The sequence below is a fragment of the Mus pahari genome, chromosome 3 (assembly GCF_900095145.1).
Source record: "Mus pahari chromosome 3, PAHARI_EIJ_v1.1, whole genome shotgun sequence".
NCBI lineage: Eukaryota > Metazoa > Chordata > Mammalia > Rodentia > Muridae > Mus > Mus pahari.
The window spans coordinates 24,488,994-24,502,156 of NC_034592.1; the positions used below are offsets into that span (position 1 = coordinate 24,488,994).

Sequence of the window (13,163 nt, forward strand, 5' to 3'; positions counted from 1 at the left end):
CTGTAGGTACAAGAAAATCTCATCTGAATTCTGTAGATTTCATGGGGCCTTAATGAGTTCTGATGTTCATTCACCTACATTCCCTACTATGACCACCATCTCCAAAACTATGGCAAGAAGACCATGAATGGGAGCATCTCACTGATGAAGATCTTTTGCAAGAAAATAAACTGCTTCAAGGGAAGTACAACTTTGTACTCTGAAAAGAAAATGAGGAAGCTAAGGACTTGGTCAAGAAACCACTTGAGGCAAATGTACAGAAATGAAAATAACTCAGGTAAATTAGGTAATACACACATTACTAACCTGGAGTGAGAGACCTTCAGTTTGTAGTTTAGTAAATAACACAGGTGTCACTGTGTATTTCTTTGTTAGATATTCATCTAATGTATTTCTCTGTCAGTTCTTACAAAATATGCTTCAAACTCATAACAAATGGTACTAAGGGTTTTTTAAACAGGCTTGGAGTTAGGGAAGAAGTTATACAGAAGAAAATTCCTCTCACATCTTTCCTACAACTTCTCCAAAATTTATCCTGAGACAGAAACATGAACAACCACAGCAGCAGCAGCAGCAGTACCTCAGACTTCATCTTGCTGGGTCTCTCTACAAATCCCTGGATGCAGAAACCCCTTTTTGGCATCTTCATCATAATGTACCTGGTCACAGTGATGGGAAATGTGCTCATCATCCTGGCCATCCGCTCTGACTCCAGGCTCCATACACCCATGTACTTTTTCCTCAGCAACTTGTCATTCATGGATATCTGCTTCACAACAGTCATTGTACCCAAGATGCTAGTGAACTTGCTCTCAGAGACAAAAACTATCTCCTATGTGGGATGNNTNNTTCAGATGTACTTCTTCATNGCNTTAGNNAANACNGATAGCTACCTGCTNGCCTCCATGGCCATTGACCGACTGGTGGCCATCTGCAACCCTTTACATTATGATGTGGTGATGAGGCCACAACGCTGCCTCCTCATGTTGCTGGGTTCTTGCACCATCTCCCATCTGCATGCACTGTTCCGTGTCCTCCTCATGTCTCGCCTCTCATTCTGTGCTTCTCATGTCATTAAGCACTTTTTCTGTGACACTCAGCCTGTGNTGAAGCTGTCCTGCTCTGACACTTCCTCCAGCCAGATCGTGGTCATGACTGAGACCCTGGCTGTCATTGTCACTCCCTTCCTATGCATCCTCTTCTCCTACCTGAGAATCATTGTCACTGTGCTCAGGATTCCCTCTGCAGCTGGAAAATGGAAAGCCTTCTCTACCTGTGGCTCCCACCTCACTGTAGTGGCCCTNTTCTATGGGAGTNTCATCTATGTCTACTTTAGGCCTCTGTCCATGTACTCAGTGGTGAAGGACCGGGTAGCCACTGTTATGTATACAGTAGTGACACCTATGATGAATCCTTTCATCTATAGCCTGAGGAACAAAGATATGAAGAGAGGCTTGAAGAAGTTAATGGATAGAGTTCGCCCATAGGCAGATCAAAATGAGGGACTGGAGAGATGACTCAATAATTTAAAATGTGGTGTTGCAGAGGATATGTTCAGTTCCTAGTACCCATGCCAGGTGTCTCACACGGACATGTAACAATGCCCTCCTCTTGTCTCTGCGGGTACAATCACACATATGAGCATACTCATACACAGACACACACAGACAGACAGACACACACAGACAGACAGACACACACACACACACACCATAAATTTTTTTTAAAAAAAAACAGGATATATAGTTGATATATCATCTAAGACATTAATAGCCTATTCTTTCTTTCTATACATTTTCCTCATAGATGGCATTGGATCCCAATAAGGACATTGACCTAAAAACAAAATATTTGGTTTCAACAATAGTTTGGGCAAAATACATGTTAATACCACATCATGTACTACTTGGTGCCCAGTATTCATCAATAGTCTAATGTCCCAGTAGTACAATAAGTATTTTGTATGAATAACACTTCAATACTTTTGACAATGCACAAACTCAAGATGTTACAGATTACTGTTAGTGTTCAGATGAGGAATATATGCAAATTTGGGGTAGAGTTGAAAAGGAATTCTTACAGGAAGTAGTCAAGGAGTGAGACTTGATATTTGGCAGGGGTTGCTTCAAAAGGTGAAGAAATGATCAGAACATTTTCAGTAAAGTGAAACTCACCCAAATGTATGATCAATAAATATTGGAGTAAAGCTTTGTGAGGCTTCTTCAATCAGCTTCTAGCTGTGTAAAAAAATCACAGCTAGAAAAGTATAAAAACTATTTTTAAAAAGTGTTTATTCTATTTATTAGCATCTAAGTATCAAGACACTACAAATTCTCCATGTCTAATTCTCTCACCTACATTCTTAATTCTTTCTTTCTCTTCAAGTCTAGAATTTTCAACAGGATCCCTCTCATAGTCTGTTAAATACAATTTGTGTTATTCAGAAAAAATGTGTTGTGGAACGAAACAACAACAACAAAAAAATCGCAAAATCTTAATCCTGCACTTTACTTCAAATTCACACTGTATGTCCATTATAGAAAAGTATAAAACTGATAATTATTCTGAACAGTCAAGAAATCCAAGAGTGTGGTGCCAGCACTGCTAGCATGCTTTCTTAGCTATTTTATTGGATTCTTCTATCACTCAACACTGTGCCACCCTAATCTCTTCCAACCCCCAATACCAGGTAGGAGAGAAAGGAAATTAGTGAGAATATAGGGAATAGACTTTCTGCTGATTACAGACACCAAGTTCCTAGGGACAAGTCAGAATATCCAGCAATCCAGCAATATTGCAATCCTGCAACCCTGCAATAGCAAACCAGAAATCAGCAAATGCAACAACAGAAACCAGCAGCATCAAGGAGAGCAGCAGGGGGAGCAGCAACTGCCAAAGAGGATCCATGGCTTCTCAAAACACCCATAACACTCTTGTGGCTCTCATATTTATATCCTTTCAAAAGTTATTAGAATCCAAAATGTCACAAACTCGCAGAAAGTACCTGCAGCTGGCAAAACCATGGCACTACTTCACCTGCTGTGAAGAAGAATCTTATCCTACAACTGGGATTAAAACAAAAAAAAAAATTCATATAACATAACTGGGTTTTTTAAGAAACCAAATTCTACACATAACCTTGGTGACCATTAGTCATCATTCTAGTCTAAGATGAGAATAGCTCTTGAAGAATTCATGCTGCCAAGTAAGTACTCTTGTGCAGAAGTAATTCAGACCATTTATGACCAGAACTTACTAGCCAGGTCATCCCAAGACTCCATCCAAATAAAGAGATCCAATAAGATCTGACTATGTTCTTATAAGGCACCCAGAAGTATTTAGTGACAATATTAATGAGAATTACAAAACTGTAAGAATGCACAGATTCTCATTTTATTTATCATCTATGTTTCTATCATCTATCCATTTCCACCTATCTATCCATCTATTGATTTATCTCCACTTATGTATCGATCATCTACATATTCATCCATTCATTTATTCATCTGTCAGAGCATATATCCATCCACCCACTCATCAATCCAGCTAGCCAGCCAGCTATCCATCATCTTTCTATTCATCTTTTTATCTATTCATCTATCAATACATCCATCCATTTATCTATCTCCATCTTTCTTAAATTCATTAAAATGTCACAAATGCCAGTTCTTCTGGATCAGAAGCTTTTTAATAGTATCACATAAGACACTTGGCCTTAAAGATGTAGTAAGAAATATATGGTGTGGGAAAGGCTAAGGTGTAACATCAAGGTTCCTGCTATTGCTTCTCTTTGTCATCTTTCGGTAATCAGGTTCACCTGGAATTCATTTATATCTCACCTAGCTCTTAGTTACATAATGCCATCTATAAGATTTGTACAATTCCCAGTTAAATAATGCCATCAACAAGATTTGTACAATTCCCAAGTAATCTATTAATGCATTTTTAGAATGCAAGTCCTAGAATATATTAAATAAATAAATTCTTAATCATATCTTCCATTATCTTATAAAGCTAAGCCCTTTGACCTTCAGAACAGTAATTTATTTGTTTAGCACAGTCTCACTCTACCATCAGCACTAGATTTCTTTTACTCAATAAAAGCATAGCAATTTCACAGATGAGGCATGATTAATCCTAACCTCACGGAACCATTGGACCAGTAGAGAAACAGCTGGGTCACCATCACCAGAACAAGGGATAAGGATAGCTAACCTCTGATGATAAGCCAGTACCTTGGAGGATAAGACACCAGGCAAACATTAAAGAAATACTCTGATGTAGTCTTTGCCCAACAAACAAGAATGAGTAAAAGGTTTAAAAATAAGGTATCTCTAGATTTGAACCTATATGCATAAAAATCTACACCTTCAATTGACAACTAGATAATAAAAATATGGTACATATATGCTATATAATACTACTAATTGTGAAATCTGTAGGTAAGTTAATGGACCTAGAAAAGATAAACCAGAGTGAGTGAGTGAGATAAACCAGACCTAGAAAAACAATCACAGACTTTCTGTCATCTAATGTTCCTAGCTCCAGTTTCTCAGATGGACATGTATAACCTGGAGTAACTGTGAAAAGAAGGGAAGTAAAATGAGAGTATGGGGTGGGGAGCAATAGAGTGAGGAATATCAAGTTACAAGAGAACTGATGGGGAATGTGAATTAAAAGGGGATCAAGGTTCTGGTCTGGTCGGGGCCACTCCTGCCATCTCTCTTCTGAATCCCAGTGGAGGCAGCTGAGCGCTCCAGAGAACTCTCCACACCACAGATCCTCAGGATCAAGGTGAGTGGAACACAATCAACTCCAGATGTACTGGCTAATTTTGTGTCAACTTGACACACCTGGAGTTATCAGAGAAAGGAGCTTCAGTTGGGGAAATGGCTCCATGAAATCCAGCTGCACAGCATTTTCTCAATTAGTGATCAAGGGGGGAGGTCTTCTTGTGGGTGGGATCATCTCTGGGCTGGTAGTCTTGAGTTCTATAAGAGAGCAGGCTGAGCAAGCCAGAGGAGGCAAGTCAGTAAAGAACATCCCTCCATGGCCTCTGCATCAGCTCCTGCTTTCTGACCTGCTTGAGTTCCAGGCCTGCATCCTTTGGTGATCAACAGCAATAAGCTGAATAAACCCTTTCCTCCCCAACTTGCTTCTTGGTCGTGGTGTTTGTGCAGGAATCGAAACCCTGACTAAGACACCAGAGAATTCAGCAGGGGCTTGTGCCAGCAGGAACAGGGACAAAGGAACACTGCCCACCCAGAGGCGGGGTTCCGGTCCAGTCAGGGCCACTCCTGCCATCTCTCTTCTGAACCCCAGCGGAGGCAGCTGAGCACTCTGGAGGACTCTCCACACCACAGATCCTCGGGATCACAGTCCTCAGGATCACGGGTGAATGGAACACAATCAATTCCAGAGAACTCAGCAGGAGCTTGTGCCAGCAGGAACAGGGACAAAGGAACACTACCTACCTGCCCAGAGGTGGGGTTCAGGTCCGGTCACGGCCACCCCTGCCATCTCTCTTCTGAACCCCAACAGAGACAGCTGAGCGCTTGGGAGGACTCTCCATACCACAGGTCCTTGAGATCACAGGTCCTCTGGATCACGCAGGGAGAGTCAGCCTACAGGGAGAGCTCTGACCCCAGGACTCAGAAGGAGGATCAGAGCTCCAGACTTCTGGACACCTGCCTTGCAAGACAAGAGCTTGCCTGCAGAGAGTGCTCTGACCAAGGGGACACAGGGGAGAATTCGATTCCCAGGAGTGCTGACAGGGGCTAACAGAATGACAGGAGGATCAAACTCCAGCCAGAGACAGCTTGAACACTAACACCAGAGATTTCCAGATGGCGAAAGGCAAACGTAATAATCTTATTAACAGAAACCAAGAACACGGGGCACCATCAGAACCCAGTATGCCCACCACAGCGAGTCCTGGATACCCCAACACACCCAAAAAGCAAGATGTGTATTTAAAATCATATCTCATGATGGTGGTAGATTTGAAGAAGGACATTAATAACTAACTCAAAGAAATGCAGGAGAACAATGCTAAACAAGTAGAAGCCCTTAAAGAGGGAGCACAAAAATCTCTCAAGGAATTACAGGAGACCACTAGTAAACAGGAAGAAGTCCATAAAGAACTACAGACAAAGGGCCAAGAAGTGGGAGTGGGGGAGTAGGAGAGCAGGAGTGGGGGGGAGGGGGAGGGGGAGGGGGGAGGTTATAGGGAACTTTCAGGATAGCATTTGAAATGTAAATAGATCTTTGCTCTGGTGCATTGCCAGGGAAAGGGTGGCCTGCAGAAGTGACACAGCAGCTGGGACAGACTCCCATTTCTGGCTCCAGACATCCGGCACCTTTCCCACCAGAGGAGAGGTGTCCACCTGGGAGGGATCTCAAGGCCTGAGCTGGTAGGAGAGCCATCTTTGCTCTGGTGCATTGCCAGGGAAAGGGCGGCCTGCAGAAGTGACACAGCGGCTGGGACAGACTCCATTTCTGGCTCCAGACATCCGGCACCTTTCCCGCCAGAGGAGAGGTGTCCAGGGAGGGTTCTCACAGCCTGAGCTGGTAAGAGAGCCATCTTTGCTCCAGTGCATGTTCCAACTGATAATAAGGACACATGCTCTGCTATGTTCATAGCTGCCCTATTTATAATAACCAGAAGCTGGAAAGAACCTAGATGCCCCTCAACAGAGGAATGGATACAGAAAATGNGGTACATTTACACAATGGAGTACTACTCGGCTATTAAAAACAATGAATTTATGAAATTCTTGGGCAAATGGATGTATCTGGAGGATATCATCCTGAGGAAAGTAACCCAATCACAAAAGAACTCACTAGATATGCACTCATTGATAAGTGGATATTAGTCCAGAAACTTAGAATACCCAAGATACAATTTGCAAAACACAAGAAAATTAAGAATAAGGAAGACCAACACATGGATACTTCATTACTCCCTAAAATAGGGAATAAAATACCCATGAAAGAAATGGCAGAGACAAAATTTGGAGTTAAGATGAAAGGATGGACCATCCAGAGACTGCCCTAACCAGGGATCCATCCCATAATCAGCTACCAAACGCAGACACTATTGCATACGCCAGCAAGAACTTGCTGAAAGGACACTGATATAGCTATCTCTGTGAGGCTATGCCAATGTCTGGCAAATATAGAAGTGGATGCCCACAGTCATCTATAGGATAGAACACAGAGATCCCAATGGAAGAGCTAGAGAAATTACCCAAGAAACTGAAGGGGTCTGCAACCCTATAGTTGAAGCAACAATATGAACTAATCAGTATCCCCAGAGCTCATGTCTCTAGCTGCATATGTAGCAGAAGATGGCCTAGTCAGCCATNGTTGAGAAGAGATGCCCCTTGGTCTTGCACACTTTATATGCCCCATACAGGGAAACACCAGGGCCAAGAAGTGGGAGTGGGTGGACAGGGGAGCAGGGTGGGGGGAGGGTATAGGGGACATTCGGGATAGCATTTGAAAGGTAAATGAAGAAAATATCTAATAAAATAAGTTTTAAAAGGGGGGATCAAATTAGAGATATGGAGGTAAAAACAGAAAAAATAGGGGAAAAGGTAAAATTACAGCCAGAATATGAAAACATTATAAAGACTACACTATCTACCTATAGTACAGATAACTCTACATATAAATATTCATATGTAGCTCAAATAAAAATTTCTAGCTGAAGACCAAAGTGTGGGTGCTTTGGTCGCTCTTAGAAAGGGAAACAAAATACTCATAGGAGCAAATACAGAGACAAAGTGTAGAGGAGAGACTGAAGGAAAGGCCATCAAGATATTTCCTCACCTGGGGATCTATCCCATATACAGTCACCAAATCCAGACACTATTGTGGAGCCAAGAAGTGCTTGCTGACAGGAGCCTGATGTAGCTGTCTCCTGAGAGCTCTGCCAGAGCCTGACAAATACAAAGGCAGATGCTTGCAGCCAACCACTGGACTAAGCACAGAGTCCCCAATGGAGGAGTTAGAGAAAGGACTGAAGGAGCTGAAGGGGTTTGCAACCCCATAGGAAGAACAACAATATTAACCAACCAGAACCCCCCAGAGCTCCCAGGGACTAAACCACCAACCAAGGAGTAGATATGGAGGGGCCTATGGTTCCAGCTGTATATGTAGCAGAGGATGGCTTTTTCTGGTATCAGTGAGAAGAGAGGCCCTTGGTCCTGAGACTCAATGTCCCAGTGTAGGGGAATTTGAGGGTGGGGAGGCAAGAGTGGGTGGGTTGGTGAGGTAACACCCTCATAGAAATAGGGGGTTTGGGAGGAAACCTGGAAAGGGGATAGCATTTGAAATGTAAATAAAGAAAATATCCAAACTTCCCATCTGGGCTAACAATTGTCCACCCAAGACTCTCTAACAAAACTCCCAACACTGATGTGAAAAGCCTTCTTATTAGTTATTGGTCAGAGCTGTGCAAGACATCATTTATTACCCCACAGAGGTCAAAGGTATGTTCCTAATGCTAAAGACACCATGCTCTTCAGACACAAGGCAAAAGGACCTGAGCTGGATGAACTAAAAGCATTGTCCCTGCAAATTAGTTCTTATGGTACCAGAAGACATCATGCAAGTTTTCTTAAGAAGAAAGCAACCAAGAGTCCTACACAGCTATTACTCCTATGAACCACAACAGTAGAGAGGGGAATAAAGGAGTCCAGACTGGTATGATAACCATAGGGGGTCTGGTATGATAACCATAGGGGTACAGGAGTGGCACACTTATCTTAGCAGTAACCAACAGCTTTTTAAAGGAACTTAAGACTGACTCATCAAGATGGAAATAATGCCTAGTACCAGAAATTAGCCAACTACTCTAGGCTAATATAGTCATACATTTTGTATGAGAACCCACAATGTCACTTTAATAAACTAGCATAATCCCTAAATATAAATACTTATTTATTCTTTTACCCATAGATAAGTATAGTTCTCATCCTTCAATCAAGGAAATTTCTCTTTGCAACAGATGGCAACAATTACAGAAAACTACAACTGATCAAAACTACAACTGATACACAGTTGTGGAGCCCAGTCCCACTTGGTACATCTACAACACATATCTAGGGAATCATTTCAGAAAGAGAAGTGATAAAGATTGAAGAGCCAGAGGAACAATAACTTAGCTGTGAGACTATGTCACCTAGAAATGTCAGAGAAGCTATACTAATGAAGTAAGTCTTACCAACATGGCTGCCTAGACATGACCTGATAAAATACAACACCAATAAACATATTAACTACTGGAAGACACACTCACTATATTAATTTCCAATATTAACATATTGGGAGAGGGATCACTTACAATAAGACAATCCTAGCCAAAAACAAAACAAAACAAAACAAAACAAAGGATTGTTCAGCATGGGAGGAAATAGTCTTCCACAGGGAAAGGCACAGCAGCTGGTTATCCAATACCAAATGGTCAGCCCTGAAAATGTACATAAAATAAAATTACATAAACTGAGAAAATTGTAGTTAAGTATTTAGGAAAGTGTGTGTTGACAAAAATTAAAGAAAAAGAGGCCATGAATTTGAATAAAAGCATGGAGGTACATGGGAGGTACTAGAGAAAGGAAAGAAAGGGGAAGTGATGTAATTATACTATAATTTCAAAAATTAAAAATACATGAAATAATTTCAAAAATTAAAAATATATGAAAATCTAAAGAACACTATACTTTTAAATATCTGCACAGAGTGTCACATAACTGCTCAGTTGACCGCCGTAGTGTGACCATGTTCTTGTCTCTGAGGCTGTTTGATTCTCCAGGCAACCTTCTCTTACAACTTATATTAGTAAACCTCTAGATGAAGACATTGAATTCTAGAGAAACTACAAGTTTGCCCCAAATCACAGATTCTCATTAACTGACTCAAGTCCAGGGATCTCCACTCCCAGAATTTTCCTCACAGCAGTAGATATCCTTTGGCAGCATCCCCAGGCCTAACCCTTTTCCATGTACCTCAGTTTTCTTCAAAATCTCAATAACAACAAACCACTAATTATTTGAGATGTGAAGAAACTTGTGAATCCTGAGGTTTCATGGGGGTCTACTCTCACAAGTCTCCCTTCTTAATGAGATCCCTGGGGTTGGTAGATGGAAAAACCGTCTCCTTGGAGTGAGGTCATGTGAAGGGTAAATAATCTCTTTCCAGGTCCCCACCCCTTCATTTCTCATGTCTGGAGCCACATTTGAAAGATTATTACTCTTAAAGGAAGAGAGAAGAGTGGTGAAAAGACAAAGATAAATGTGCTCTCCTCATGTGCACACACACACACACACACACACGCACACGCACATGCACACGCGCGCGCACACACACACACACACACAAACTCAAAAGGTGTCATCTCACACATCCAGCCTGAAAAGCCTTTTATTTTCTGACATAAAAGCCCCTCTTCAAATCCCCTCTTCTTGTAACCACCACTGCCAATGATACTGATGTGAAGATGCCTAGACGCTTAGTTGGGTACCCTGGAGGTCATCAACCTTTATCTGAGTAAGTGTTTGTTATCTTTAACCCCACTACTACCCACAAGTTCTACAATCATGGCATGTTATAGATGGAAATTATCTATGTTTATGATGCCCTCTTTTTACAAGTATGAAATTTGGGGCTGAACATGACTGAACAAGTTGTTTGCCTATGCTTCCTAGACTTGAAGCATGATCTTTAATCTAATGCTACAGTCTTCATACTTACATAACACAGGAAGGATTTGATTTTAATAAGAGTCTCAATACTTTGTAAGGAAAAAATGGTAGGAGTCACGAAGATAACAGGCAAAATCCAGCTTCTCTAAGCCCAACCTATCTACTTGTCCCTAAACCCAGAACTGCTGGGGAAAGCTCCAGATGCTCTGGCCTCATCCCAACCTCTACACACCCTCAGAGAAACATGAACCGTGTGCTCATGCAAGAAAGAAAACTTCTGGTAAAGGCTGAGTTGTCACAACATTCCAACTGATATGTTACCTCGGGGAAATCATTCTCTCACTGAACTTCAAGTTTTTCTATTAAATGAAGCATATTAATATCACCTGGCACAGTGATACATGCCTAGAATCAAGAAGAGTATCAAGAATTTGAGGATATTCTGGGCCACAAAGCAAATCTGAGGCCAGCCGAGATGGCAGCCTAAGAATCTTGCTTAAAACAGACTAAAAGCATATTATTTTAATTTTTTCCTCATACTATATCTTATGTGGTCACTCAAAACATGAAATACATAAATAGGATTTGTGGTTAGGTGTTTTGTAGGGAGAGCTGTAGGGATGTAGGTAAGGATAAGGTAAGGGGTAAGTTTAAGGGTAAGTGTAAGGGTAAGAAAGATAAGAGTAAGGGTAAGGGTAAGGGTCAGATTTGGGGTAAGTGTAAGGGTTAGGGTAAGGGTAAGGGAGAGTCTAAGTGAGATTCTTTTTCCTATACAGACTTTGAATACAAAGAATTGAATTAGCCACATGGTGCCAGTACTGTACCAGTTTAATTTTATTTGTTCCTCTCTGTTCTTGCTTACCTGTGAACATGTGTATACTGGCTCTACTACTCCTTGATTCTAATGTGTTTAATGTCCATCTGTGTGCAGATACAGTCATTACTGTACTTCATTTTAACTTACATGAAGCATGTTGTGCTGTGACTCTCATTTTCATATTCTTTACTCCCAAAATATGTATTTCTTCTTAAAATACATCATTGTTGCTCTGGGAAATTCTAGTCCATTGTTGATAAATAGCTCTGTAGTGTGGTTCTGTCACATTTATTTGCCCAGTGATAGACTGTAGCAGTAGTTGATTAATCTTCTCTACTCACCAAGTTCCTCACTACCTCCAAAATGTGGATTCTCAAATTAGAGCTGCCTTAAGCAGCTCAATGGCAAGGCCACTCTCAAACCTCCACCCAGTTATCACACTCTCCCCTCCAATATTCCTGAATTATTACTTACTAAAACCTATATTCCATCCATGCCACCCAAGACTGCAGTTCTCCTGGGCCATGATCCCTGACCCTTACATGTTGGCTATCTCTCTGTCCTGCACTCCCCAGGCCTGATCTTTCTTCTTCCCCAGCATGACAATTCTCCTTCTCCAGTCCCACTGCCTGCAAATTCTAAAATCCCGCCTCTGTCTCCTTGCCCAGACACTGATCACTAGCAACTTTATTTACCAATCAGAACCAGCTGGGGTCAGGGACCCTCAGCATCTCACAAGCAGGATTCTTATTCACTTTTGGAAACCCATAATGTAAGCAATAAACCAAAGCCACAATAGACAACTAGACTTCCCCAAACAAATGACAGCACAAAGTATTTTTATCTGTGAGTTACCCTATGGCTACATCTCCCTGGAAAATACATGTAGGAGTACTTCTGGGTGAGGAAATACTGAAAAGCCTATTTGGTCTTTATTACGGTATACCAGACTACACAAAGGGTATACAGGAGTCCATACATACCCACATCCCTATCAGCCTATGTCCTTAACTTCCACACTAGTATTTACTAAGTTAAATAAATAAATAAATAAATAAATAAATAAATAAATAAATAAATAAATACTGGAAAATATTGCTTATTTTATTCCACCTCTGAAATTACCTCTAAATTTGAGCATCCATTCATGTACTTGCCAACCTTCCAGCTTTCTCACACATTCTATTGGTCTTATATTTGTCTTACTAAAGGAACGGTGATCATTGAGATCTCTGGATATTAGCACCTCATCTGTTAAGCACTGCAAGCATCATCTAGTCTTTGATGTTTCTGTTTTATTTACTATTACATTATAAATAACTTGGATGTTTTAGCTTTTTTTAACCATTGGGTGTGTTGTCTGAGTACCCCACCCACCACCACCACTCCTCCTCCTCCTCCTTCTCCTCCTCTTCTTCTCCTTCTTTTTCTTCTTCAATATACCTCTGGCTATCCTGAAACTCGCTATGTAGACCAGGCTGGCTTCAAGTTCACAGAATCCACCTGCTTTTACTTCCAGATTGCTGGTATTAAAGTCATATGCCATTATGACCAGTGTTCTTCAAATTCATAGATCAACCTATATTTCATTTTCTGTGTGCTCGATAGAGTCCACATTGTATGTAATTCATAATCTATTT

The 13,163-nt window shown here is 41.2% G+C and overlaps 1 protein-coding gene across 1 annotated transcript; it reads left to right on the forward strand.

The window, feature by feature from the left end:
- The first annotated feature begins 548 nt into the window (after window positions 1-548).
- LOC110318434 (olfactory receptor 1L6-like) lies at window positions 549-1,487 on the forward strand. Its single transcript, XM_021193489.1, has one exon. The coding sequence runs from the start codon at window positions 549-551 to the stop codon at window positions 1,485-1,487; it is 939 nt and encodes a 312-aa protein (XP_021049148.1).
- Window positions 1,488-13,163: the final 11,676 nt, after the last annotated feature.